This window comes from Cygnus atratus, chromosome Z (assembly GCF_013377495.2).
Source record: "Cygnus atratus isolate AKBS03 ecotype Queensland, Australia chromosome Z, CAtr_DNAZoo_HiC_assembly, whole genome shotgun sequence".
In the NCBI taxonomy this organism is placed as follows: Eukaryota; Metazoa; Chordata; class Aves; order Anseriformes; family Anatidae; genus Cygnus; species Cygnus atratus.
Genome location: NC_066396.1, coordinates 2,084,855 through 2,111,400, shown reverse-complemented (window position 1 = coordinate 2,111,400; position 26,546 = coordinate 2,084,855). Strand labels below are relative to the sequence as shown.

At 47.9% G+C, this 26,546-nt stretch overlaps 1 protein-coding gene across 10 annotated transcripts; it reads left to right on the top strand.

Annotated features, from left to right (window-relative positions):
- The first annotated feature begins 1,930 nt into the window (after positions 1-1,930).
- ME2 (malic enzyme 2) lies at positions 1,931-26,212 on the top strand. Of its 10 annotated transcripts, XM_050716615.1 has the most exons (20): positions 1,947-2,064; positions 2,617-2,860; positions 3,890-4,095; positions 4,260-4,451; positions 4,982-5,087; positions 5,219-5,342; positions 11,299-11,432; positions 12,283-12,432; positions 13,125-13,200; positions 13,961-14,122; positions 14,632-14,735; positions 15,044-15,153; positions 15,260-15,357; positions 16,347-16,460; positions 16,547-16,661; positions 17,395-17,537; positions 19,683-19,785; positions 20,356-20,426; positions 21,106-21,204; positions 21,590-24,115. In XM_050716615.1, exons 6-20 carry the CDS (start codon positions 5,235-5,237, stop codon positions 21,737-21,739), a joined length of 1,737 nt encoding a protein of 578 aa, XP_050572572.1. In that variant the 5' UTR covers positions 1,947-2,064; positions 2,617-2,860; positions 3,890-4,095; positions 4,260-4,451; positions 4,982-5,087; positions 5,219-5,234; the 3' UTR covers positions 21,740-24,115. The 10 variants fall into 10 exon arrangements, with proteins under 10 accessions (XP_035415980.1, XP_035415982.1, XP_035415981.1 ...); XM_035560090.2 differs by lacking the exon at positions 2,617-2,860 and having other exon boundaries at positions 3,995-4,095; XM_050716616.1 differs by lacking the exon at positions 4,260-4,451 and having other exon boundaries at positions 3,840-4,095.
- Positions 26,213-26,546: the final 334 nt, after the last annotated feature.

The window sequence follows — 26,546 nt, the reverse complement described above, 5'->3', positions numbered from 1 at the left end:
TGTACAACAAGGAAAAGCATCTCAGAGGCCGGGGAGCGAAGTGGCAGTCCCCGGGGCCGAGGAGATGGAAGAAGTCCCAGATGAGCTGAGCAGTCACGCTGCCTACGGTCTTACTTTCCACCTCCCAGTGCTGTGAAAGCTTAGGCGGGGAAGAATATAAGTTCTTCTCTATTAAGGAGGTTAGGATATTAAGAATAGTCCTATGTTATGAAAAGTGATGCTTTTTCAGACTGTAATTTTTTTCTGTGCCTGGCAATTTTATGCTGACCTGCGGCATAAGCTGCCTTGTAGTCTTCAGAACAAGAGGCAACGGGCACAAACTGAAACAGGGGATGTTCCAGCTGAATATGAGAGGACATTTCTTTACGGTGAGGTGACAGAGCACTGGGACAGGCTGCCCAGAGAGGTTGTGGAGTCTCCTTCTCTGGAGATATTCAAAACCTGCCTGGATGCCATCCTGTGTAATGTGCTCTGGGTGATCCTGCTGGGCAGGGGGTTGGACTGGGTGATCTCCAGAGGTCCCTTTCAACCTTGGCCATTTGGTGATTCTGCCAAGCCTTCTGTTTTAATGAAACGTGCTGTGTGCTGTGAGGTATCCCAGCCCTTCAGGCTGCGAATGGCAACACACAGGACAGAGGTTAAGTCTTCACTGGAAGGTGTTTTTCCATGTGTTTTGAGGAGCCCTAACTGGTGGAGGGGATGAGGACTTCTGACTGTTAGGATTGAGGTCCATAAATACATATGTTCAGACTGTTTCAGAGTCTGATTTGTCAGATGAAAGCCCTGAAGGGCTACAAAGCTGGTGAAGGGCCTGCAGCACAAGTCCTGTGAGGGCTGAGGGACCTGGGGTTGTTTAGTATGGAGAAGAAGAGGCTCAGGGGAGACCGTATTGCTCTCTAGAGCTGCCTGAAAGGAAGGTGTGGGGAGCTGGGGGTCGGCCTCTCCTCACCCATAACTAGTGATAGGACTGGAGGGAATGGCCTCAAGTTGTGCCAGGGGAGGTTTAGGTTGGAAATGAGGAGACATTTCTGTCAGAAAGAGTGGATAGGTACAGGGACGGGTTGCCCAGGGAGGTGGTGGAGTCACCGTCCCTGGGGGTGTTCAAGGAAAGGTTGGACGTGGTGCCTGGGGACATGGTTTAGTGGGTGACAGTGGTGGTGGGGGGATGGTTGGACCAGATGATCTCGGAAGTCTCTTCCAACCCTAATGATTATAGGATTCTAAGCACGGAAGACTGCAAAAGCACCTTCCTCACTGTGGCCAGGCCAAAGCTGAGACTCAAACCCCTCCAGCAACGAGGCCGCCACAGTTTTATCGTGACACAAAGCCGTGGGCAGCAGAGATACCACACTTGGAGTGACAAAACAGGAATCAGACGGTGTCACACCCGCTGGGCGACAGCCTCCATCTTGTCTCAAGTAACTATACCCGGAGCCATCTTGTGCCCCTGAAACACCCCTCTTTGGTGCATCTCCCCTCCTTGGCTGTGCCTTTCCTGCCTCGTCCTCCTTCCTGGCCTGTCACCCCTCAGAGCTGCGATCCCCTTATCACTGCCACAGCCACCCGGGGTCCCCTCCACCACCCCGTCCCCTCACAGCCCCATCCCCTTGCCGCCCTTTCCCCTCACAGCCCCCTCTCCTCACCGCCCCCTCCCCTCACACAGGCCCCGCCCCCTTCGGGCTCCTCTCCACAGCGCCCCGCTCCTCGTCCCGCCCCCGCGCTCCGATTCGCTGCCGGCCCTGGCTCATTTGCATATTATCGGCCGCGCCCGGCCCGCCCTCCCCTGTATCAGCGCGAGGAGCCGCGGAGCAGCGAGCTCATTGGTGGAGCGCCCCCGCCGGTCCTGGATGTTACTCCCTTCTCATTGGCTGCGCGCCCTTGTCAGTCACGGGAACGCCCCGCCCTCCGGAGTGTCCCTCCCTGGCGCAGCCCCGCTCGCCGCATTCAGTGGCGGGTTCCGAGGCGGGCGGAGCTCCGGCGGATGGCAGCCGCTGTCGCACAATAGAGACAGGTCCTCGGCCAGCATCGCTCGGAGGGCAGCAGGAGGAGGCGGACCGCGCTCCGGTAACAATTTTCCAATTGTTAGGAAGGCCTCCGGCCCTTTCCCAGCCCGTCCCGCGGGGGCCTTTTCTGCGGGGAGGCGGTGGGGCGGGCATCGCCTCGGCCCCGGGGGTAACGCGGGCGGGGAGGCGGCCCCAAGGCCGTGTCCCCCCCGGGCACCTTCCCCCGGCTCCCCCGGGTCCATCCCGGGGCGAGGGGCGGCCGCTGCCTGCCGGCCCCGGCCCCAGCCGGGCAGCGCCGCGGCTCCTCAGGAGGAAGCCGCCTGGCCTGCCTGGAGCCCGCCTGCCCGATCCTTTGGGGTTATTTTTTTCACCTCTCGGCCGTTTGGGGATAAATAAGCGGCGGTGCGGAACCTCACAGGTCCTGCCTGGCTCTCACAGCCCAAGCGGTGCGGGGTGAAGGCGCCTCCGAGCCCCTTGGTTGTGGTGGCAGAGATGTCCAGCTGGTTAAAACCCCTTAAAACACCTAGCGTGTCTACGAAGGGCCCATAAAGAAGCCAGCCGTGCAGCCAAGCAGTCTTTTATGTGGCATCTTTGCCTTCTTCCTTCCAAAAAGTTAGTGGCAAACAGAATATACATACGCATATCCACCGGAGCGATGCAAAGAGCTCCGCAAGCAACTCGTGTGTGGACAGCCAGGAGCATCTAATGTGCTGCTCGCCTGTGGTAAGGGGAACAGAAACGTGGTCCCAGCGTGTAATTTAAGGAAGAAAGCGTGCCTTAGTCCGAGGACAAAGCCTCTGATAACCCCGAGCAGCGGCGTTATGAGTCAGCAGCATCAGCGCGGGCGACACTTAAAGGTTTTTTTTTTTTTTTTTCCTCCTGCAAGCTGAGGAAGTGTTAAAATATGTGGTAGGGTGCTGGCCTTGGGTGCCTGCTACTCGCATGTTCATCCTTACTATGATCCTTTTCTGCACCTTTTCTGCAACAGAAGGAACGCTTCAGTGTTGCTCGGGCTGCTAGGTGATTGTATGTGTGTATATTTTCAGAATCCTCTATAACTTAAGCAGTGATAATTATTATTATTATTATTTGTCAGTCCAAACTTATTGTACAGCGAGCTTTGTAAGTGGTGGGCAAGCTTATATGAGGCATGACAGACACTAAAGGTGTTTTATTTAATAGCCAGCAGCCCTGTTTCCCTGTCTGCTCGCTGAGTTACTTTCCCAGGAAGAATTCCCTTTTGGAAGCGTGCAGCAGGTGGTGAGGATATCCTTGTTTCTCCCTCACTTTATATAAAATAATCTGTCCGTTTGGAAAGAAGAAAGGAGACGTAGTGTATCCGTGTACCTGTTCTCCGGAACATAGCAGCAGCAGCTTTCTGTTTCTTCAGAGGAATTATTCTGCAATCTTTCTGAAGACTCTGCGGGAGTCTTCTTCGCTTCCAGGAGCCTTCCCAGTAAGGCAAACCGAATAAAATCCAGGATGCAAACCCATCTTTCTGGCGGATTAAGCCAAAAGTACCGCTTTTGCGGTTTCCGCAAGCACGAGATCGTGGATTTTGTGGTGCTTAAGGCAAATCTGTCCCCCAAAGTGTCCAAAAAGTAGCTCTCTGGTGTGTGCTAAGAGTCTTTTACGAACCGAGACTCCCAACGCCAAACGCTTCAGCCCTGTTTTCTGTTTGGGCCGTGGGCAGCTTGCCAGCGTTGTGAGTTCAAGTAATTCAGAGAACGCCCGCTCTTTTTGCAAACGAGCTCTAAAGTCAGTCTGCTTGATTTATCTCTCTGCTTTGTTTGCTGAATGCGTCGTATCTGAGAGAGTGAATTTACTCTGCTTAAGCGCTCCGCGTCACCCGGCTTTCCTCCCTGTTGCGTGGCTTGCCCCAGAAGAAGAGGAAAGCAGCTGAGGACGGCAAAGATCCGCCTGCAGAAGGAGCAGCTCGCCCGCTGGGCGTGTTATCAGTGACACCTCCCAGCTAATCTGCAAATCTCCAGGTGCCCGAGGAATGCCATTTACTCGGGACATTGCTGGAGAGGACCGGAGATTTCATCACCACCGCTGCGGGCATCCTGCTAATTTCCCCCAGCAGCGGCAGGTCAGTTCAGGGAACAACCGGCCTCATCCCCTGCTCCTTCCTCCGCTTTGGGGCTCCCCTCTTAACGTAGCAGTGACCCCCTTCCCTCGTCCCCCACAAAACCCCTTCTGCACTGCCGGAGGGGGGCAGCCGCAGGGAAACTCTTCCTTTTCTTTTTTTTTAAGCAAAACCCTCGCTGGGAGGCACGCTTGTAGCCGGAACTTGCCTAATGGAATAATTTTCGCCTGCTTGATCGTTACCGAAGTGATGAAGCCGGCTAGAGGGTGCCTGGTTTGTGTCACGCTGGGGTAGGCAAGGCGTACCACAGCCTCGTTCCAAGAAGAAAATAAAGCCTCCTTCTGCTGATGCTGACGCAGGTTTCAGCAGGAATTCTATTCCTCTTTCAATTCCCCTGCGTTCTTCCTAATTCCTCCTGCTGGGGCACTGCCCAACCTCGGTCCTCTCTCTGCGTGTCAGTATTTTTGTGGCGCTGCAGCCCCCTTTTTTTCCCCTCGCGACGTCCTTCCCCCTTCTGTATCGGCTCCCTGGTTGATTAGCGAGCTCGCTGATGAACCTAGGAGAAATCTGGGCCACGATCTTGTTTGCTCCTTAAACGCTCATTAGGTGCAAGGAAGGAATTGCGGTTTAATTAGAGGAGGATAAGGTGTGGTGTCTGGCCTCCTTGCTTAGGGGATTTACTGGGGACAAATCAACACCCCTAGAAGCAGGTGGGGACGCGTGCTGAGTTTTGCCACGGCACCAGGCCCGGATCGCTTTCAGCTTCCACGGGCCTGCCTTTGGGAGCAACGGTGAACGGGCAGCCCCAATTAAAAACCTTTAAGACCGGACTCGCCGCTCCTAAAGGCTGGCAAAACCTAATTTTGCTTCTCCCATCTTGCTGCCGTAGAGTCCTTTCCGGCTGCCCTCCCTTCTGGCCTTCCTTTTTCTCCTTCCTGGCTGCCGCGAGAGGCAATTCGGGGTTATTACCGCTGTGTTCGAGTGAAAGGTCTCAGGTAACACGCCCCCACTTCCCTTCCAACAGCCGGCTTCGAAATACGAGCGTCAATTCGGCTTGCTTCTGTTCCTCAACCTCTTTATTTTATTTTATTGTATTTATGTATTTTTTTTGTCTCCTCCTTCCCAGGTGCAGCGCCGAAACCATGTTCTCCCGGCTAAGGGCGGCCGCCGCTCCCTGCTCGCTGGCGCGGCGCGGCGCGCACACGAAGGAGAAAGGCAAGCCGCTGATGTTAAACCCGCGGACGAACAAGGTCGGTAGCGCGCCGGCAGCGAGCGTCTTATCTTCCAACGGCGCAGCGGACCTTGTCCCGGGGTGAAACCGCCCCCGGGGAGCTTCGTTGGGCAAAAAAAGTGCGTGGGGGGGGGGGGGGGAAACGAAGGAGTCGGTGATTATTTATGGGTTTACTGCCTGGACACCCGAAGTACAAGGACTCGAAGTTCCGCCTTCCGCTTCTGTCAGCACGCGCTTCCCTTGCTCTGCTGCCATTTACACAACCGCTCCCTTGCAGCGGATGAAGGATCGCCGGTTCTTGCTCGCTGCTGACTTAGTTTTTCGGGCTTTTTGGGGGGGGCTCGTTGAGTTGCAGGAAAGCTCCAGCGGGTCGAGGGTTTCGTTTCGCAGTTCGCAAAGGTTAATTTGAATTTCTTTCTCCGCGGAGAGCGGCAGCCCCTCCGTCCTGGTCCCGCCTTTTGCCAGGGGTTGGGACCGAGCCATATCAGCGTGAAACATCCCTGTGCAGGGTCACACAGAGCATCTAAAAATAAGCTTTGAATGGAGCTAGCAGGGAGGGAGAGGCGTCGTGTTAATTCCCTGCGCTGGGAGGAACTCCTAACCGAGTCATTTTTTTTAGTCTGTCTGCTTTTCTCTACCTCCCCATCCCCAGTTTCTTTCTTTTTTTCTCTTCTTCCCTATACCTCTGATTTTAGGTTCCCCCCCCCCCCCGTAACGCTTTATATTTCCAATTTACTCTAAATATTCTCCCCTTCCTTCCTGCTGCAGAGGTCGGAGGCTGGCCGGCTGCGGCAATGAAACTGGGCTTGGCGTGTCGGGGGCGGAGGAAGGAATAGATCGGTGTGATTTGTCCCGATCAGATTATCTCAGGAGTTCTCTGAGCTATAAACCCTTCGCCGTGCCAGTGGGAAAGATTTCAAGCCCCGTAAGCTCTTCCAAGTGCTGATTACGCCACGGCGTTCAGAGACAAAAACAATAGGGCATTTCTTATTGTTTCCCTGGTGTTAAATGTGTTTTCTTTTTACATTTATTTATTTATTTTTTTTTTCGGAAGACTGGAGTTCTCTGAGCACACCACGGTATCTTTCAGGGTTTTTTCCTTGAGGAGGAAGGAAGGGCAGAGAGCTGCGTGTTAATAGCAGGCGATGTTTTATTTTCAAGCGTCCCCGAGAAGCGATGCTTGAGAGGGGGAGGAAAAAAACCCCAAACTTCCTGCGTTTGTCGGGCTCTGTCGTGTCAGCCTGGCACGAAGGCTGACGCCTGCTTGCACACGTCCTGCGAGCGTCTGAGGGCAACTCCTCTCATCCCCTTCCCGTCCTCACCCGTCTCCTTCAGGGGCACGTTGCGGGTTTACGTCTGGAGGCCGGATTCGAAGCGTTCATTGTCAGGGCGGCTCGGCAAAGGTCACGAGCTATATCAGGAATGCCCTTGCTGCTGCGGCCAAACAATCGCAGAACATCCTGTGACTGCGGCGCTGCCCTCCGCGGGTATTTGCAGTCGGCCACCACGGTTGATTTGTGCCGAGCTGCTCAGCGCCAGGGCTTCAGGTTACACCTAATTGGCTTCAGGGCCTTTTATTCCGCTGCCGAGGCAGCGTTTTAAACTTGTTCGGGCGCTTAAAACACCGTTAGGACGCTCAGGTTTGTTTAGTACCTGCGATGAAATTCTTTATGCGTCGATAAAACTTGGGAGTCCCCGCCGAACTGCCCGGGTGCCTCTCTTCCAGGTAGGTGGCCGTCTTCTCCCACCTTGTGTTCAGCTGGGCCGTTAATGCCGTGCTCATCTTTATCGGTTCGCCGATTTTTCAGCCCCGTTTATTCTTGCGTGTGCCCTTAACTGAGTGCTTCTGGGAGGTCGCCCCCGTTTCGCAGCGCCAGCGCTCGTAGCGGCGACGCGCGTGACCTCGCTGGCGTCTGGCAAATAGCCAGGCAGCGTGTTTCTGATTCAGAATTTAAAAAAAATAAAAAGTAAAAATAAATAAATAAAACGGAATCAAAGCTCTCTGGACAAAACAAATCGAGTAGGGCGGTGCGAGGAAGGATTGTACGAAGGCGAAGATCTGAAAGCGGCCGCTCCCTTTCCCCCCTCCCCCTGCCCATTCTCACCGCGCTGGCCCGCGGCACGCCACTTTATTCGGCTTGGAAAGATTTTTGGGGTGTGAAATAAGCGATGCCCGCCTGCATTCCTGGGAAAACCGGGACAAATAAGTGGAGATGGAGTCCACAGCGGGCTTTGTGCCCGGCCCCGCTCCTTTGGGGACGGGAGGTTTCAGGTCTAGGGGTGCACGGCCGGGCATTTGCTGCTTCTGCAGCTTTTATCAGCTTCCCGGAGATGCGCGTGCTTTAAAAAGGGCTTCGGAAGAAGATGGAAGTTCAGAAGGGGTGGAAGAAGATGGAGCTATTTAATGTATAACTAGTTTTTTTTTATCACCTGGCTGGAGAGGAGGTGTAAGTACCAAAGGTGCACCCCGTTTAACTGCGGTCAGCTCTTCTGCTCCCGAGTCCCGAGCTGCCGGCACGGTGGCTGGGGGAGGGAAGGAAGGAAACCGCCTGGCTTACGAGGTTTTGGGGCCCTAGAGGGGCTGGCCGATGGTTTTAGTAGCCCCCTTCTTGTAGCTTCAGCGTGGATTTCAAGTCATACTCGTGGGGGGAAGCGTGCGAAGCTTTTACGTAATCATAAAACACCTTTTTTGCTGGATTTCAGCACGCGTGCGTCCTGGCTTCCTCCGTCGTACGCTGCTGTTTCTGGAAAAACGAAGATGAGAAAGTAAGCTTCAAAGGAGGAAAGAAAGCGAAGGAGAATGCCGTGTTCTGTCCCGTTCTCCTGAACACAGACAAACTTTGAATCCACGGCTGAGATAGCAAACACACCTTTGATTCTTACGAGTGAACTGCGTTAATTTGCTCCGCGGATGTGTTGCGCGCGAGTGAACTTTGCGATTTAGCCGAAGGAAGCAGTTAAGGAAATGGAAAGCCCACAAACCCATGTGAAATACCCTTTATTTCGAGAACGTTTACGATGCATTTCGAGGTTTTATGACATGGGTTGTGATGGCGATCAGGAAAATCACACGGAAACCGTTGGATTGGATCTTCCCCGTGAAGTGGGCCGGTGTTCATTTTCCAAACCCCGGCGTGTTTGGATATGTCCTGCTTTTAGAGCTCTGTCAGGGGCTTGGAATGGGTCATTTGTTATAAATCACATCATTTGTCAGAATGCTTGAAAGCATTTCTGGTATCAGGTAAAGAGCGTTCCCTCCTGCACGTGTCTTGCGAGCCTTCGCAGGTGGGGGAAGAAACACCGCCACTAATAATTCTCTGCTTAGAGACCTCTCGGTGTTACCCAGTGGTGCTAATAAAAGCCACTCGTGCAAGATTCAGGTCTCCCGTTCACCTTTATGCCTAGTGGGCAACTGGAATTTGTCTGCGCTGGTATTTATAGCGTCGCTTGCTCTTTGTAGCAGAAGCCCAGCCGTTAGGGCCAAAGCGAGGTCCAGCCGGTTTGGGGGTTAAAGGCGCAGTTCTCAGCGATCCTAAAAAACTGTCAGCGCTTCATTTTCGTACCTTTTTTATTTTTTTATTTTTTTTCTTTCCCCCCATGGCAGCGTGTTGGTTTTGTTGCGGTAAAATTGACTCTACATGTTAATTATTTCATTTGAGGTCTTTGAAGCGCGCTGGTTTTTTCCCCTAGATGTGCTCCCTGCTTTGGCTGTGCCATCCGAAAGGGACGCCTGCTTTTCCTGAGCTGCAAAGGGGATTATGGAAGTTAATCCGAGTGAAAGTCAGTGCGGGACACACAGCGAAAGGACGCCTAGCACCTGCGGGTCAAAGAGACCCCCCCAAAAAAAAAACCATCTCGGTGACTTAAGCTGAAAACGGTCTTTATGCGGTTAATCCCAGCTGCAACCAGTGGGAATTTGGCACTTAAGTAGGCGCTGGGATCCTGCGTGCCTTTGAGAAGATCGATCCCAGCGCTGCAAATCGCAGGAGCGCCTCCTGATTCACTGGCAGCTAAGCGCTTTTTCTCTCCAGCCACGTAGGTCTTGGTAAAATGAGGGAAGAGGCTAAAAAATTCACTCGTAGGCACGCTAATTTCAGGAAGATCTCTGTCCTGCAAGGTGCTGTGCAGGGACCGAGCTGCAACCCCAAACACAAAACACCGGTGTTTTTGCGTGCTCCGAAAAGAAATCGAGCCCTTTTTTTTTTCGTTGTTGCTGTTTTCTCCTTCATGTCATGACTTTTTCGGCATCGTTTTTTATGTTCCCAGCGCCTGAAGGGGTGGTGGAAATACCGCAGCTGTTTACCAGCTGTGCTTAGCTCAACATCCGAAATTCCTTGCCCTACAAGTGTGCTTTGCGTTGAGAAGTGGTTGTTTTGAGAAGAAATAAACTGCTGATGGGGATAAGTTCGGAGGCAGCAGAGGAAAAAGGGAAGAAAGTTGAGTTGTCTGCGGTTTCGTGCAGCTTAACGTTCCCAGGGAACCCTTTAACTTCTCTTTTGAAGGACGTAGAGGTGGAACTGAAACAGATCCGGAAAAGAATAAAATGGTTTGCAAATCATTTGCAGATAATAGAAAAAGGAGACGTTGAGTTCAGTATTGTCACAACTATTCCATGGAAGGTTGTCAAATATGAAGTATCTTCCTTTTTTAGGGTTAAATGCTTTGCGAATCCAAGTATTTGCAAGTCTTTTTTTGCAAAATAGTTGATTTTTTTTGTTCTTTTTTCCTCTTTGGGGTGGACTAGCTTGCTTTCAAACTCTTCAAATGTTGTATTACTATAGAGCGTTGCACAGAAGTAGTTAAAAAAAACCAGAGGCAGGCAGACTGCTTAAATTGGGGTAGCCAAAATAACCAGTATGAAACGTGATTTAAGTGAGCGAAGAGAAAAATAACGCCAAAAAAAATCAGTTTAATTATGTTTTTGCCTGGTTGCACACCATTAGAGTGCCAAATTACAACGAGGTCTGGCCTCTAAACCGGAGCTTTTTTGTTAGTGTGCATTATGCTTTATACAAATACCTTTGGGAGCCTATTAAATTATCTACAAGAGGTGAATATCTATCTATCTATCTATATATAGTCTAATCTTACAGTTTTTATTCTAAAGTGAGAAATTATTGAATCTTTTCCCTGTGATTTGTGTGACTGCAGAACGAATTCGGGGCGTGATGACGAGATGTGAACCTTAGAAGCCTATTTTAAGCCTTTTTTTTTCTTTAGCCTGGCAGCACGAATCTGAAATGGGATTTTTTTTATTTTTTTTTTGCAATTTAACCCTTCTGAAACTTAATTTGTTGCAAACGAGGTTTTTTGGTCCTAGAGCATTACAGTCCTAAGGGATCGGGCATTGCCTTGAGCAAAAAATGAAGGATTTGGGTTGAAATGTGATCTCAATGGAAGCATGAGGGTGATTCGGTCACCCTTTGGGGTCTGGATTAGTGAAAATAAGTAGGAAAATGCAGACGTAGGGAGAGCTCTTTGTGGCTGTGGGTGTAGGGAGCAGACTGGGTGACCCCCTTGTTCTGGTCAACCCTATATTTCTGGGAAACGGTTCAAGAGCCAGCTGTTTTACTCCTGAACATCTGCGGTGGAATCTCGTAGCTCTTCTCCGGTTTCACGGAGGGAAACGACATCTGGGAGAGGGCACCCGAGGACTCAGCGCAGCGGAAAAGCCGTGCTCAGGAGGGGCACCCACTCAGGAGAGCCCCAGCAGAGGCAAAAATGCCCAAACCTGCGCCCTGTGGCGCCCGCTGCAGGGCAGCGGTGGCTGTAGGATTACACCCACCCCCGGAACATTTCTCCGAAGACACCCTGGTCTGATAACATTTGGGATATCCGAGGCACCACGGGTGTCCTGGAAGTGGACAGTCAGAAATGGCAAAAACAAATCCAGGATAAATAGGAACGCTGGAGGAAAAACAGCCAAGTCTTTCTGACCTTTACTTCTCTTGTTATCACCTCTCTTCTGTTTTCAGGGGATGGCCTTTACGTTACACGAGCGGCAGATGCTCGGATTGCAAGGGCTTCTACCTCCTAAAATCGAGACGCAAGACATTCAAGCCTTACGCTTCCACAAGAATTTGGCAAAAATGACGGACCCCTTGGAGAAGTAAGCACCCCTCCGGCCTTGTTTTGTCCTGCAAGTAAATGGAAATGGCTTGAAAAAAATATTTCGTGGTGTTAACCAAAGAAGTCTCCTGTGCCTTCGTGGTTTTTTGTTTTTTTTTTTTCCAGTTGTTGAAGGTTATTTTCAATTTTGCACAGAAAGCTGCATTCATCACGTGTCTGGGTGAGGCTGGGGAGCATTATTTTAAAATATTCCGTAGTCATAAGGCAACAAAAAAGAACATGCACAAATTAGCTGGTAACAAAGCTCAAACTACGTGGCAGCAGCTTGCTGTTGACCTTGCTGTTACATTCCTGTAACGTGTAAGATTTGGGTGGCAGTTTTTTAGGGCACAGAACTATTTTGGGGGCAAGGGGTGAGGGGGCAGTCAGCTGAAGCATACTTAAAGCGTGTGAGAGCGAAAATAAATTGAGGGTTTAATAATTAGGTATGAAAAATAGCACTTATCGTATCCAGTAGTTACTGCTAGAAAAGAATTGAGGTCGTATTTCAAGCCTCTTAATGGGTAATCTCTTGAGGTTTGTTTTTAACCCTGTGGTTGGATGAAAAAGCGGGGGGGATTTTGATTTATTTCTTATTTTTGAATGCTTGTTTGCTTTGTGTTTAAGCTTTTTTGCTTGTTTCTTTTGTAGAACGGCATGTTTTTAGCATCCCGTTACTGGTTTCGTGCATGCCTATGTGTATCTCCATGTCCAACTTGAGTGGAAAAAGGAATTTCGTGAAGAAATAATGTGAAGTTTTTGCTTCAATGTTTTTCACCCTGTCGTAAATAAGCATAAACGTGAAAATCGTTAAATTGCTGATTTTTCTTTTTTTGTTTGCTTGGTTTCAGGTATATCTACATAATGGGAATCCAAGAGAGAAATGAAAAGTTATTTTACAGGGTTTTACAAGACGATATCGAGCGGTTAATGCCAATTGTGTATACACCAACAGTGGGCCTCGCCTGTTCCCAGTACGGGCACATCTTCAGGAGACCAAAGTAAGAACGGTAGATGGATGTTGCTGTTGCTTTTTCTTGTTTTCTCCGTCTTTCTTCCTTGAGGTTTGGGTGTGCTTTATTTCATTTTCCTTTGGATTCACCTGCACAAGAGTTGCTCCAGTTCGGGGCGGTAGAAGTTCGTTAAATCGTGCCTGAAAACAAAAGTGGTGATATGGCAAATAAGTACCAGAAGAGGGGTTTCAGCCCCGTTTCTAGCTCTTCCCGAGATGCCATACAGCTCCCTTTTTCCCAGGGGCAGTGCCGTGGCTTTCTCCAGCGTCTGTGGAACCGAAGACCTGTCTGAGAACAGAGGATTTGGAGGCAAGCGTAGGTTAAAAGGGATCTCTGAAGGCCGGCCAGCCTCACCTTCTGCTCGGGAGGGGTTTCATTAGATGTATTCTCCTTGAGTAGAAGCAACAGACGCTTCAGCTCTTCACCTGGGCTCTTTGCTGCTTCATTGCCTCCCCTTTTCTCAGAGAGAAGCACTCCTGAAAAGTATTTCCTCTGTGTTTTTGTTCTAGAGTGCCCAAGTGACTGCATAGAAATGCGTACAACAAATTGTCCTTTGAATGTTTTGTGTCAGTGATGGCAACGCTTCAATTTTAAGGAAGTTTTACTGTTTAAAATTTAGTTTTCCGAAGCGAAGTGAAATTTCTGATTGTCACCTGTAAAATATTTCTTTTTCCTTTCAGAGGATTGTTTATTTCAATCTCAGACAGAGGTCATATAAGGTCCATTGTGAATAACTGGCCGGAGAACGACGTCAAGGTACTACCATTGTATGATTCTTCTTTCTAGTTGTTATTTAATCTCAGGAGGGCTTCTTGGCTAGCATTTGATGGAAATCTGAATGCTGAATAATGCGTCCTTGGCAGTTGTTTTGACAATGATTGCAAAACAGAGCTAATGAAGATAACGCGCATCTTGAAGAGCGGCGTTCTGTTCTAAATCCGAAGCTCATGTTTCAGTAAGCAGCGATGATGAGAACTAGATTTGGCAAACGTTTTGGTTTATTTAATTATCCCATTTTTGGGGGAAGTGCTGGGGAACGCATCTTTGGGTCTCATGTTAACGTAGCAGTAGGAGAGGTAGATTAGGACACAGAAGAGATGGTTGGGAAGCCCCCGTATTTTGCCATTAAATCCCGCTTGACCCAGTTGGGTCTTGAACCACAAAGGGAGAGGAGGTGGATGATACTTACCCAAACTTCTTGATGTCTGGATTTAGGGGTGGAAGTCATAAACCCAAGTTAGAAGCTGCTGTTCAACACGGTGGCGTGGTTTCTTCCCAGTTAGCTTTCATTACAGGGGTTTGGGCAGCAGCTTTCAGCAAACAAAAAGGGACGTAGCAGAGTCTAACATTAAGCATTATTGCTTCAGGGTAAAAAGAAATTCCTTGCAATGTGTTCTTTGTTTAACTGTACAAATATGCCTGATTGTTTGCCTGGAAAAAACACGATTGGTATCACTACAAACTTTACAAATCCCAGTAATCAATCATCTGTAGCTTCACTTCTGTTTGTTTTCAGGCTGTTGTTGTCACTGATGGAGAAAGGATATTGGGTCTCGGAGACCTCGGGGTGTATGGGATGGGAATCCCAGTGGGGAAACTCTGCTTGTATACGGCCTGTGCAGGAATCCATCCAGATAAATGCTTGCCTGTGTGCATCGACGTTGGAACTGACAATACAGTGAGTTAGACAAAAACTTTGCCTGAAACTGTCGCTATGAAAAGTATCTAATTAAAAGCTTTTAGTATTACAAGAGAAGATTTTTGTTTGAGCACCTTAAAACCAACCGTTTTGTGTAAGGATAAATGGTTTGGAATTCACTGTTATATCTGCGATAGAAAAACTCCAGTTAGTTTGAGAGCGAAGTGGTGCGTTTGGAAGCAATTTGAACGCTGGAACACTGCAGAATAGATTAAAGTCAGCCGAACTGACTTTTAAGAGGCTGGTAACACGAATCAGATTTATTAAAGCAGGTTATTGTTCACAGTATCGATCTGTTCCGTTTTAAAAGTAGCTGTCACCAACCTCAAGTGCCAGCTGAAATTCCTGAGCGTTGATACAGACTGGAAGCAGATACAGCAGCCCTATAAATGCAATGTCTATGAAAATGGTGTGAAATGTGAACTCTGGGAAACGTATACGGAGGAAGTGATTCATCCTGCTGCTGTCTTCGATTTATTCTCTTTCAGACCCTCTTAAAAGATCCATTTTATATGGGCCTGTACCAAAAAAGGGATCGCTCACAGGTCTACGATGACCTAATTGATGAATTTATGGAGGCCATCACAGACAGGTATGACCCCGAATATTCCGCATGGAAGTATCTGATGGCAAGAAAACTCCAGGACGCACCGTCCTTGTAAGAGTCGCTTCAGGAATAAAGACAAGACTAGACGTCAAGAGATGCCTTTGTATTTCTGGCTCTGTAGTGACTTTTTTCTGTGGCCTGTTTGTATTTACCTGTTAAATATGCACAGAATGGAGATGGAGCTCTTTGAATCCCGAGGACGTCTTCTGTCCAGAGATAACCATGCAGGATTTGTTTTAAAATATTTGTTTCTTGATAAGCCTAATGATATTCATGTTTGCCGCGTTCTGTAGGTATGGCCAGAACACCCTTATCCAATTCGAAGACTTCGGAAACCACAACGCTTTTCGGTTTTTGAGAAAATACAGAGAGAAATACTGTACCTTCAACGATGACATCCAAGGTACACCCTTTGCTTGTGTTCCTGATGTACGTGCCAAAAGGTTTCCTAAACAAAATCTGCCATGGAGATCTGTTCAACTCTCTTCAGATTTGTCCTGCTTTTATAGGGACGGCTTCGGTGGCCTTAGCGGGACTGCTGGCAGCACAGAAAGCCACTGGCAAACCAATTTCGGAGCAGAAAGTGCTGTTCCTTGGGGCAGGAGAGGTGAGTTCTCTTAAGCTCTCTAGAACAACACAAGATCGAAGTGTATTATATTTCCTGGGCCTGCAGGATCTGGGGATTCTTTGAATTTCTTTGCGGGATTCTTTTTAAGGCGCGATGAAATACATCAACGGAAGGGAGTAGCTGCTTAAGGAATGCTATCTGAAAGCGGTTCGCCATCTGCCAGGGCTCAGTTTTTCACTTTTTTGCATGGATTTACAAAGGCAGCGGGGAGCTGTGTGTAGATGGGGGGGGGAATTTACCGTAAAATTATGATTCAGTAGGAAAGGGAGGAAGCACATCTGTTAATTTTTATGGCGTCACTGCTGTGGTTTTCTTGGGAGGTTAAATCAGTGGCTGTTTGCAGCAGACGCTTGTTAGTGGCAGTACCAGCACCATGCTCCTTGGTATATCAGCAAAATTGCTTCTACGGTGCTGACAAAATCACTTAATTAGCCGAAAAAGCCTCCTGCTGGGCCAAGTCCTGGTGGCGGTAATTGGCTGATGCGGTGGCGTTGCCTCTGAACTGAGCCCTGCTCCGCACCTCCCTCTGCCTGCCAGGCTCAGCACCACGTGCAGCTGGTGCAGGAGGAGGGAGGTGGGGGGAAAGCACTGCCAGCGTCCCCTTTCTGCCCTCCATCACAGGCAGGAGAGAGGTTCAGAGAGCAGTTAGGCCCGAACCGCGTGGCTGTGGTTTCTCGGCAGGAGGCCTGCCGCACTACCTTGTTCTCCGTGTCCAGCTGGGCTGCTTTATTGTGGCTGCTTCATGGGGCTGGCACGGGGGCAGAGCACCCAGGAGAGCTGCCTCTCTCTCTGGCTCGAAGACGTGATGCCGTCGATGCCAGAAATCTGCTCCAATCCAAGCAAACAGCGCTTGTGTTTCAGAGCTGACCTAAGAAATTAAGTCCGGGGGGATCTTGAGCAGAGGTTTGTGATGACAGACCCCTTTTTGTGACTCTTTTGAAAAAAAACGAAGTCCTTTTATCCCCGAGGCTGCCCTGGGAATCGCAAACCTCATCGTTATGGCCATGGTGGAAAATGGTGTTTCAGCAGAGGAAGCCTACAAGAGAATATGGATGTTCGACAAATACGGATTGCTGGTTCAGGTAGGGGTGCGCCAGGCCTTGAAATACCACAGAAATACCACTGCTTTACGTGTCCTTGTCACAATTCAATCAACGTTTATCTGTAGGGCCGAGAACAAAAGGTAGATTCCAACCAGGAACCATTTACGCATCCGGCTCCAGAGCAGATCCCAAAGACCTTTGTGGATGCGGTGAATGTACTCCGGCCTTCGGCTGTCATCGGTAAGCCAGCTTGTTTCGTTTCTGTTTCCACGACTCGGCTATTTGTTGCATTTACTCTTGCTAACGTTGCCCCCAGGAGGCTGGTGACGGTGAGCTGCATTTCTGTGAGATGGGAAAAGTGAGGAGTTGGAAGAACTTCTTTCCCGAAAGGGTTGTGAGGCATTGGAACGGGCTGCCCGGGGAAGCGGTTGAGTCGCCATCCCTGGAGGTCTTTAAGAGACGTGTAGATGTAGAGCTTAGTGAGATGGTTTAGTGGAGGACTTGTTAGTGTTAGGTCAGAGGTTGGACTGGGTGATCTTGGAGGTCTCTTCCAACCTAGACGATTCTGTGATTTTTATTTATTTGTACCCATGTGTTTGGGCACGGTCAGAAATGCCAACACCAAGCGAATGCCCGTCGCACAGTTAACACCCAGCTAGCATGAATCATCTGCGGAGAGCCTGGATTTCCCACTTCCTTATCCGGGGTAGTGATAAGTGTTCTTTACAGAGATCAATACAAAAAAAAAAAAAAAGCACGTAAAATAGGCATTTGGAGCACGTTAATTAGATGTTCCTGTGAAAACGAGAATTTTAAGCGGCCACCAGCAGAGCAGTGCCTGGTCTCGGTCTCCTCTTGCAAGAAATGTGATTCTTTGCTCCGAGTCGGGGTGACATCAGCTGGATGTGCAATCGCTGTCGTCAGTCCTCAAGCAATCACATCGTGATTTTTTTGTTGTTTCCACTTACTTCAGGGGTTGCGGGAGCTGGGCGGCTCTTCTCTCACGACGTGATCAGAGCGATGGGCTCTATCAACGAGCGACCGATAATATTTGCACTGAGTAACCCCACGGTGAAGGCTGAGTGCACGGCAGAGGAAGCGTATACGTTGACAGAGGTACGTGATGTTTAGAAGTGTCGACCTGTCGGCACTTGATAGAGTACGTTGGTGACCCTCTGTCCTCACGTTCCCCTGTCCCGGGGTCTGTAACTGTCTTTGAACTGGCTGGTGATTTCAGCTCTTGAAATCTTAGACTTTCAGGGGTGGGGCTTTTGAAATGACATCTCTTTTTTTTTTTTTTTTTTCTTTAAACGCAGTCCCAGATCTAGCAACTCATCTATGTAAAAACGAGGGGGTGGAGATCTTTCTCTGTATGTTGATGCAGAAATGCGAACCTCTTCCTTCCACTGTTAGTGCGGTTGAGTTTTCAGCGTTAAAACCTCGGTGGTGTTAGCTTCACAGAGGGAAGAATAGAACTTCACCTTCTCCAGTAGAAGCCTGGATTCTTTTCTGGGTCAATCTTCTTGGAGAAAACTTTCGCTACAGAGATTTCCAGGTCCAGAGTGAGCCCTAGACAGAAATCCTGACAGCCTCTGGATAAAATCGACACCTTAGCTTTTGACAGCAAACGGGAACACTCTAAAATGAAGATTATTGAATATCTCAGAGAGATTTCGTTAGCCAGGACAGTGGCTAACTATCTGAGGGAGAATCAATACCAGGTTTGCTTGTGTTTTTTACGGAATATCAACCAAGCAGTAGATGTTTTCTGGGGAGGGATTCATTTGCTCTTCAACCTGTGGCTGCGCGTAGAGGCCCAAGGAGCAGTTGTATCAGATGCAGAAGCAAGATGCTGCCGGTTAGATTCAAGCGTGGTAAAATGATCGCCAAAGGAGCTGGGTTTACCCCAGAAAATGTAATAATACCCTTCCCTTCAAGACACAGGAGTTACCTAGAAAATCCTACCCTATGTTACTTAACTAAAGGAGTTTGTCTTGCGATTAGGGATCAGAGCTGCCAGCCCCGCGCCCCTCCTGGCCTCAGGACCAGCCTAATCCTGGCTGGTGTGAAATCATTCCCTGAGCCAGGAAGTCTCGAAGGAAATGAAGACATCACCGCTAACGTTTTATTCCTTCTTCCACTAGGTGGCACCTCTGAAAGCCTGGCAGTGCTTTAGTGCCCTCTGCCACCGTGTGTTTGTATTTTGTGGGCTTTTGTTGTCTTATAATTTTCACTCTTTTGGTCTTTTCCTTAAATGGATGCGTATATATTTTGCTACCTCCATAAAAAGGCTATTGTCACGGGTCCCCTAACATTCAAACACAGTCCCTGAGCTTTCGTCTTCTTTGATAATTTCTCCTCAAACACAGGGGTCCTGGGAAGCCTCAGATATTTTAAGTAATGTTATTAAATCCATCATTCAAAAGAAAGTCAAGATTCTTCACTTGCTGGGATTTTACTGCTTGAGGAAAGGGTGTATTTAGCTGGAGGGTGTATTTCACGCTCCAGACTCTGGATTTGTTTTATTATTTCGCACCGATTAAAGTCCTTTTCAAGGAAGGGTAAGGCGGCTGCATTATTCGCTCCTCCCACGGCTCTCAGTTTCAGAGACAGTAAGATAATAGCAGCCTCCTGGCCAGGAGTAAACAAGTGACCTTTTCTTACTGTACTTCGATTTCAGTCTCCTTGTGGAAGTGCCCGTTACTCTGCTCCCTCTGTGCAGTCCCTGTCGTGGTGCGTCCTGGCCTGTGGCCATGGTTCCTGGATAATTCTCTAACGGTTAACACACAAGTAATTAATTTTCTGTGCAAGTAGCTCCTCTGTCTCTGCTGCCTTTAAGAGCAGTGAATGGTAAAGCAAATAATTATCTTCCATTCCGTAGGAAGCTGCACGGTTCGATGTACACGCTTGCCTCCTTTGCCTTCCAGATGTTTGCTGCAGAAAGAGGTGCTCACTGCTTCTTTCCTCTCTTCCAGGCCCTTTCGGGAAGGGGAAGTTGTCGCTCTGGGGATTGCAGGGGTTGGGTCGGCGAGGGGTTCGAGTACGTGCTTCTATCCAGCTGCATTCCGTAGGGCTGTTCGCCTTTTTCCTTTTGCCTTACCGTGTGCTTGGGGACCTTCCTGATTCAGTCCGAGAGCTGACAGGGATCTTCAGGACACGGCTGTCCCCGTGTTTCATAAGGACTTTACTTCTCCGTGCTGCTGCCTCTTGAGGAACCGCCTCGCAAAAGCGGTGATCGTTTAATTTCCCTTCGTTTAACAGGGACGTTGCTTGTTTGCCAGCGGCAGCCCGTTCGACCTGGTGACTTTGGAAGACGGAAGAACCTTCAAACCAGGCCAAGGAAACAACGCTTACATTTTTCCAGGTAATAACCCAAATTGTCTTCTGATCTTTTAAGACTGGGCCGTTAGCGTCTCCTTCTGGGTTCCCTTGCTTCCCTAGTTAGTGCAGCAGCACGAAGAAGAGCTGCAAACGGCATTGAACTACTCCGAAGAATGATTGAAAGGAAATTAGTTAAGGATGGGTGCCACGCACGTGATGCGCACACAGCGAGCTCACCGCACGGGCTGCTTCTAAGGAAACAAAAGGCTTATTAAAGCCTTTGAGGGCTGCTGCGCCCTGGGTTCTTCCGCTTGTTTGCTGGGGGGAGGAGAAAACTAAGTGTCAGGACAGCCTCTCGAGTTTATTTCTGCACAGAAGGAGCATTAGAGATACTTCTCTGCTTCCCCATTTCTTTCCCTTTCTTCCCTCAGCTGCTAAGCTCCAACCCCCTGCCAAAAGCCGCCCGCTGGGGTAAACGATTAGCACACGTGGTAATAGTTCCTTGAGCGTGTGTAGGAAGCTATGGGAGGAATGGAAAATAACAGCAGCTTCTGGGCAGCAGGCTGCGTATTTGAAAGTGATGTGGCCCTAACTGGCGATAATTTTATTGTAGGCGTGGCTCTCGCTGTGATCCTCAGCAGTGTTCGACATATTAGTGATAAGGTTTTCCTAGAAGCTGCTAAGGTAAGTGTGGAAGCAGAGTAGGCTGCGGCTTCTGATCTGACAGCGCACGGCGCGATGAGCGGTTCCTCAAATCGTGCCGAAACCCCAGGATTTTCTTCGGGTTTCCTTTACGCCTCCCTAGGGGGAGGAAAAAAAAAAAAAAAAGGGGGGGGGGGGCTTGATCAAAGACAGTCGTGAAAAACATCAGCGCCCATTGCAAATGTAGATTTTCGTCCGGAAACCGAACACCCAGACAGTAAATCTTTGCGTGACTTGCCTCCCAGCCTCGCAGGACCTGCATTTTCCTCCTGCCCCGCTCTTGCTTCCACTCCCAGCGGTGCGGGCGGGGATGTGTGAGCTCCCTGGGCTCCCGTCCTGCTTTTCTGCTCTGAAGCAGGAGCACCTAGCACATCGGAGCTGCAGAATCAACTGCAGTACCTGGTACTCATAAACTCCGTGGTTAGGGGTAGCTCAGCCTCCCAAAAACTGGGTCTTAATCTGTTAAATATTTACAAGCCTGATGGAGGCACGGGTTGTAGAACTGACCTCCAAGAATATTGAGATTTTTGACTGCCTTATTCCAGTGCTTTAGGAGAACTCCAGTAGTGAGAGCACCACAACTTGCTTCTCTCAGGTATTTTAGCATGTTCCTGATCCCACTCGGTAGGTAATAAGTTGTTTTTTTTTTTTCTAATTCCAGGCGTTGGCGGAACAGTTGACTGATGAGGAGCTCGCACAGGGAAGACTTTATCCCCCGCTGTCTAATATCAGGGAAGTTTCTATTTATATTGCTGTCAAGGTGAGTGTGAAACAGGAAAGTTTCATACGAGTTTTCACATAAAAGCGTGCTAAAAGTGTTTTATGTGGATATTATGGCACCGTAGAACCCTTGAACACTAGGTGCTTTGGGCACAACAAGGAAACAGCCCAAACCTTTGTGCATTTTATAGGAAGCACATCATATTCTTGGGTTTGTTGGATGCTTCACTTTGGCAGTGGTGATGGGCCAAAATTGGGCTCTTCGATTCCTGAAACGAAGTTTTCAGATCCCTGATCATTCAGGAATTGTAAAAAGACTTCGGTATTTGGCTTTATTCGGCTTGAAAGTCCTAAATGTTACGGAAGTGCGAACGTCGCGTGGATGTAGTAAAAGGCACAAACTGCGTGGTGGTTTAACTTTGCAGGTGATGGAATTTCTGTACGCAAACAACATGGCTTTCCATTACCCTGAGCCTGCAGACAAGAACCGTTACATTCGATCAAAAGTTTGGACCTACGAATACGAATCCTTCATGCCAGACGTGTATGACTGGCCTGAGTCCAAGGTTCACTGATGGACCAGAAGATCGCACTCCTCAGGCGGTACCTTCTACTCTGCAGGGATCCCTTTTTCAGACCAATTTAAATCATGACCTTTTGAGTCCTGTAATTTATTTTCACTTATTTTGGTGTCTCTTTGCCCTTCTCCCTTGATGTAGATTGCTCCCCGCTCCCCCGAGTATCCGGGTGAACTGTGTGGATGATGGCGTCCATTGCAGGATCGAGAGAGAGCTCTTCAAAATTAATTCTAAAAATGACGTTGCATTTCTACCTTAGAGCCCTTACCACGCTAAACAATTTGCTTAACAATGTTTTAGCTGCGTGTGAGCGTGATGCTCTCTCGTCACTGCTGATTTCCAGAACGATTTATTTCTGCTTTTCATAATCAGTCTTCTGATTGTCCCGGTGGTGTCACACAGCATTATTTGTGACAACACCAGAGAGAATTCCTTCAAAAACAAAAGGGGGGGGGGGGGCAGCTTAAGACAAATTTAAGTCTGACGGGCTTTCTGTTTTGTCTGATACTCAAAGATGCCCGTGTCCAGACTTCCCTTGTGGCATTGGCTGCTCTCTTTCTCTGAATGTGCTTCGAGGAGCAGCGTGGTGCGCACGCGTGGGATCTGCAGCAACGTTGCATTTCGCCTTTTCAGCATCGCGTGAAATCTGTTAGGAGGAAAAATGTGAGCTAGTTAAGATTATCCTAGGAAAGCCCGAAAATATATTAATCACTTAGGAGCTTGAAAAAAAGCAAAGCTGTGCTGTTATCTAATCAAATATATCACGTAAAGGCAGAACCTGAAGTGATCTACGGAAATCTTTGAGAGATTTTGCAGGGAGATTTTTGCAGTTGACTCCAAGGTGACGTACCGCCGGCTTTTTTCTTTCGTTTCTTTCGTTTTTCAAAGTTCTGTTCCTCTCAGCCGCATCGTTTCTCCCTCGCTTAGCCTCGTTTTCCCAAAAGGGCTCGTGTATGATGTTTTTTATGACGTTGCTGACTCAAACGCTCCCGAGCGGGGCTCGCTTGCCGCGTTGAACAACCGAACCCCCCCGCCCCAGAGCTGATGAAGCCAGCCCCGAAGGCGTTACAGGCAGCTATTGGCACGCACACGGACGGAATTTGGGCTGAATGATTCTTGTGGTCCCAGTGCAGTTTGCACGCAGTGAATGTCAGACTTGAAAGACCTAATGCTTAGAAGCTGTTAAGTTGATCGCTTCACTCTGTTTACGGATTTGTCAGGTGTTGTTTTTTTTTTTTTTTCTGTGAAAACTAAAATTTCTAGGTGAATTTTTGTCTCCTTTTCCTTGCACATTTGATACTGATACCACAATGTGCATTCCTCTTTTTTTTTTTTTTTCTTCATATCAGCTTCGAGTGCCCTCCGTTTCTTTGCTCTGCGGGCAAGGACACAGTCGTAGCTACAGGCTGTGGTCTTTGTAACAGCAACAAGAGTACGTCTTGAACAGAAATAAAGGCGATGTGCTCTCCCACAGCGTGCTGAAGTGAAGCAAAAAAAGGACAAAAATAAAGTAAAAAGGTTGCACTGGCTAAATAAATTACAGTAGATCTACAAGGCCTCTATTGGCAGACAAAGCTGGAATCCAAAGAGGTGAAGTAAAGCTTGCTCATCGGGACTTGCCCGTGGCAAGCACATCTCATATCCTTATTTATGATGGAATAAATAAGCTCTCGGCAGAAGTGTGCAAAATAGACCCAAAATACAGCAGGGAAAATAGTCTCTGTACCTCCTTAGACGTGATCTCTGTCATTTCCTGCCTAGTCTCCGATTTTAAAATAAAGTCGATGTAGTGGAGAAAGAACGGTGAGCTTTTGGAAGGCTTCGCCTAAGTGAGGAAAGAAGACTGATTATATAAATGCAGAAAACGGTGATGTGGGGGCAAGACCGCACATTGAAACTGTGGTAAAATGCTGTCTGGTGGGGCTCTAAGTGCTGCATTGCCAAGCTGTGCGACTTAACGTGGTTTGCAGCTTGCACATGTGAGTATATATACAAAGAAGACCAACACATACACGTGATGTTTTTACAAAGAATGCTTTTTTTCATCTATTTTTGCTATGCCTGTTTTTAGTGTATTTAAATTTGTGACCTTACTGGAAAAAAAGATTATTTATTTAGTGTACAATTGTTTTTACCTCCTGAAAATGCAACTCTTGCCGAAGCCCTTGTGTCAGTGGAGTTCTGCGTCACTGAATCCAAATACGTTGGCAACGCACACTTCCTCACTTCTTCTGACGACGTACTAATTAGGCAGAAGAGTAATGAACATATCCTATGCACTGATCTTGTGTCCTGGCTGAGACTGATCGCAAAGGCAGGGCCGTCAGTCCGTGATTCTAACTTGGTTTTACAAAATAAAGTTCTACATCCGTCTCTTCGGTCTGATATTTTTTTCAGGCAAGAAGCGGGGTTCATCATCAGTGGGCTTTGGCCGTACTTAAAGAAAATCTGGCACTTGGGAGAACAGAATTACCTGCTCCCAGCGGGAGGCTTGCTTTGGGCAAGAGTGGTCTCAGTTCCCAGAGGGAGCTACCCCCCAGGAAATTGTTAGTGGCTTCTGTCAAGCGCGGGAAAGGTTGTGATTGTTCAGAACTGGCTGGCAGCGGGATTTGCCAAAATGCAACTGTTTCTGCATCTTTTTTCTGTAAATCCCACCACACGGGTGAGGAAAAGAAAAGAACACAATCTTTGAGGCTCCAGTTAATAGGGTCACAGATGTTTCAGAGCTCTAGAGTTCGACTAATCGGTCCCAGTTACAGCAGCGAAGTGGTACCAGTAAGGTTTTCTCCGTGCATGCACACCCATAGACATTGTTTAATCAGGTTCTGCGAGTCATCTCTAATTTGCAATGTTCTACAGAATTCTACCTTTAAGGTACACCCGTTCCTTTTCCATCAGCAACTGGTAACGTCAGCTCACAAATTTGTAACCGCTTTTCCCTCTTCGTCTCTTTTTTTTTTTTAAATAAAACATATAGATTCTTCTTCAGCTTCGTGAATTCCTCGAATGTAATTAATCTTTGAATTAATTACTACTTCTAATCTTGCTGCTCAGGAAGGAACCACGGTATCCTTTTGAAGCTGATTTTTTTTTTCTACTCTCTGGTTTATTCAAAACCATTTACCGGTCATTACCAATAGATGAGAATTCTCTTATGCAGTACACAAAGGGATGAAGTTGTCACCAGGACGTGTGTTGTAACACTACATAGTGTAAGTTCAGTTGACCCTGTTCTGAAAAAAAAATAATAAAAAATCACCTAAAGGACAACTGGTGGTATAGCTCTTCAGCCAGCCCTGGTGACTTTTGCCCACTGAATGGTATAAAAGTGTGTTTTCCACGTCTCTTCTGTTTGGATGCTATTCTGGATGTACAGAACACTGCTGAGAGATTGCTAGGGATCAGAACTTCCCGTTCAATTCAGTAGCTTATTTTTTTCCGAGACTCGTTCTCTTAAAATCAACGGGAGCAGGACTGAGCATCTTGCTAGCAACACATAGAAACATCTAAGTGAGGAGAAGTGAGAATATACGGCTATTCCCATGGCGTGTGTAATATCCTTTAAAGCCCAACTGGGACTTGTCACCTCTCTTCCTGGTTCTCTTTGTGAACTGTGACGTTTCATGACGATGTATTTGTTTTCCAAGCTTAAAACCAAGTGACATTTCACGTGCAGATCGGTGTTTAACATGTTTCCCATGGTAGGTGTGTGTTCTCTGTACTGTTTTTTCCAGCGTGCTGTTTTGCAGAAGGGGGTAAAGCAACCCCTTGTCACACTCTAACTAAAGGAGAAACATACCTTTTAGTTTTTCATTAGCAGCCTTATTTAGTGAACACTGCAGCAAAGAGGGTTGGGATCAGCATTCTATAGCTACAGCTGTTTAGTTCAGCTGACTGGGCTTCAGTAAATCCAAATTCTCTTACATTTGGGGCTTGCTCCAGGTCTGCTCGATGTTAGGGGTGCAGGTTAGAGCACCTCTGTTATTTAGATAAAATTATCTACAAGACTTTCAGGTAAGGACTGTAAGGACAGTACAGTTTGGACTTCAGTTCTGTGTTGGCTGTGCGTGCTATTCCTTAGTTTAAGAAAACCACTGCCATTTTGGGGTTCTTTACGATGACACTGTTACGAACCGTACCGCTGTCCCCTTTCTTAACAGATGTTTGTAACAGGCAGGGACTGCTGTTACATTGAAGACTAGAGCAAGGAGAAAATCTAGAGCAAAGCTCTAATTACACCCGCTTGACAGCTGAATTTGAGTAACGCAATTCCATTGCCTCTGGTGAAGGGACATCTAATTCTGGATGTAACTACCTTGACCTACCTACCCGCTCCTGAAATACATCTTACCGTGGTATCAGAAAGCCCTTCTGGGTGAACTGTGAGGAAAATCCAGCACGAGACTTCTCCACCCTTTAAGTAGTTCCTTTCTAAAACAGAAATACAAATCCTTTTAGGACCACACAGCGGTAAGATTGGCACTTTTTTTGAGAAATGAAATAAAACAGCAAAATTATTTCTACCTTAGGTGTATCTACCTTACACAAGTGAACGTAACTCTGTGCTGCAGTGCTTGTGAGACCCTAGCCTGATCTGTCCAGGGCTGGCTTTATTGGGGAGGGTCATTGCTTAGTTGAAACTAAAATTGTATTTAAATGTGAACTGTTTTTTTTTTTTTTTTTCCTCCTTTATATGCTGTAATTCTATTGAAAAGTGTGTTCTGGTCTTCTATTTTCGTAGTAAAATGCATTCCCTTTGCCTAAATTATATTTGATTTTGTTTCTTCTAAAACAATAATGCTTG

Bases quoted from the DNA above. Each gene is read 5' to 3' on its own strand.
- ME2 (XM_035560087.1), top strand. From the start codon at position 5,235: ATGTTCTCCCGGCTAAGGGCGGCCGCCGCTCCCTGCTCGCTGGCGCGG. The intron at 12,433-13,124 runs GTAAGAACGGTA...TTTTCCTTTCAG, and splicing joins CACATCTTCAGGAGACCAAA to AGGATTGTTTATTTCAATCT. The intron at 20,427-21,105 runs GTAAGTGTGGAA...TTCTAATTCCAG, and splicing joins TTTTCCTAGAAGCTGCTAAG to GCGTTGGCGGAACAGTTGAC.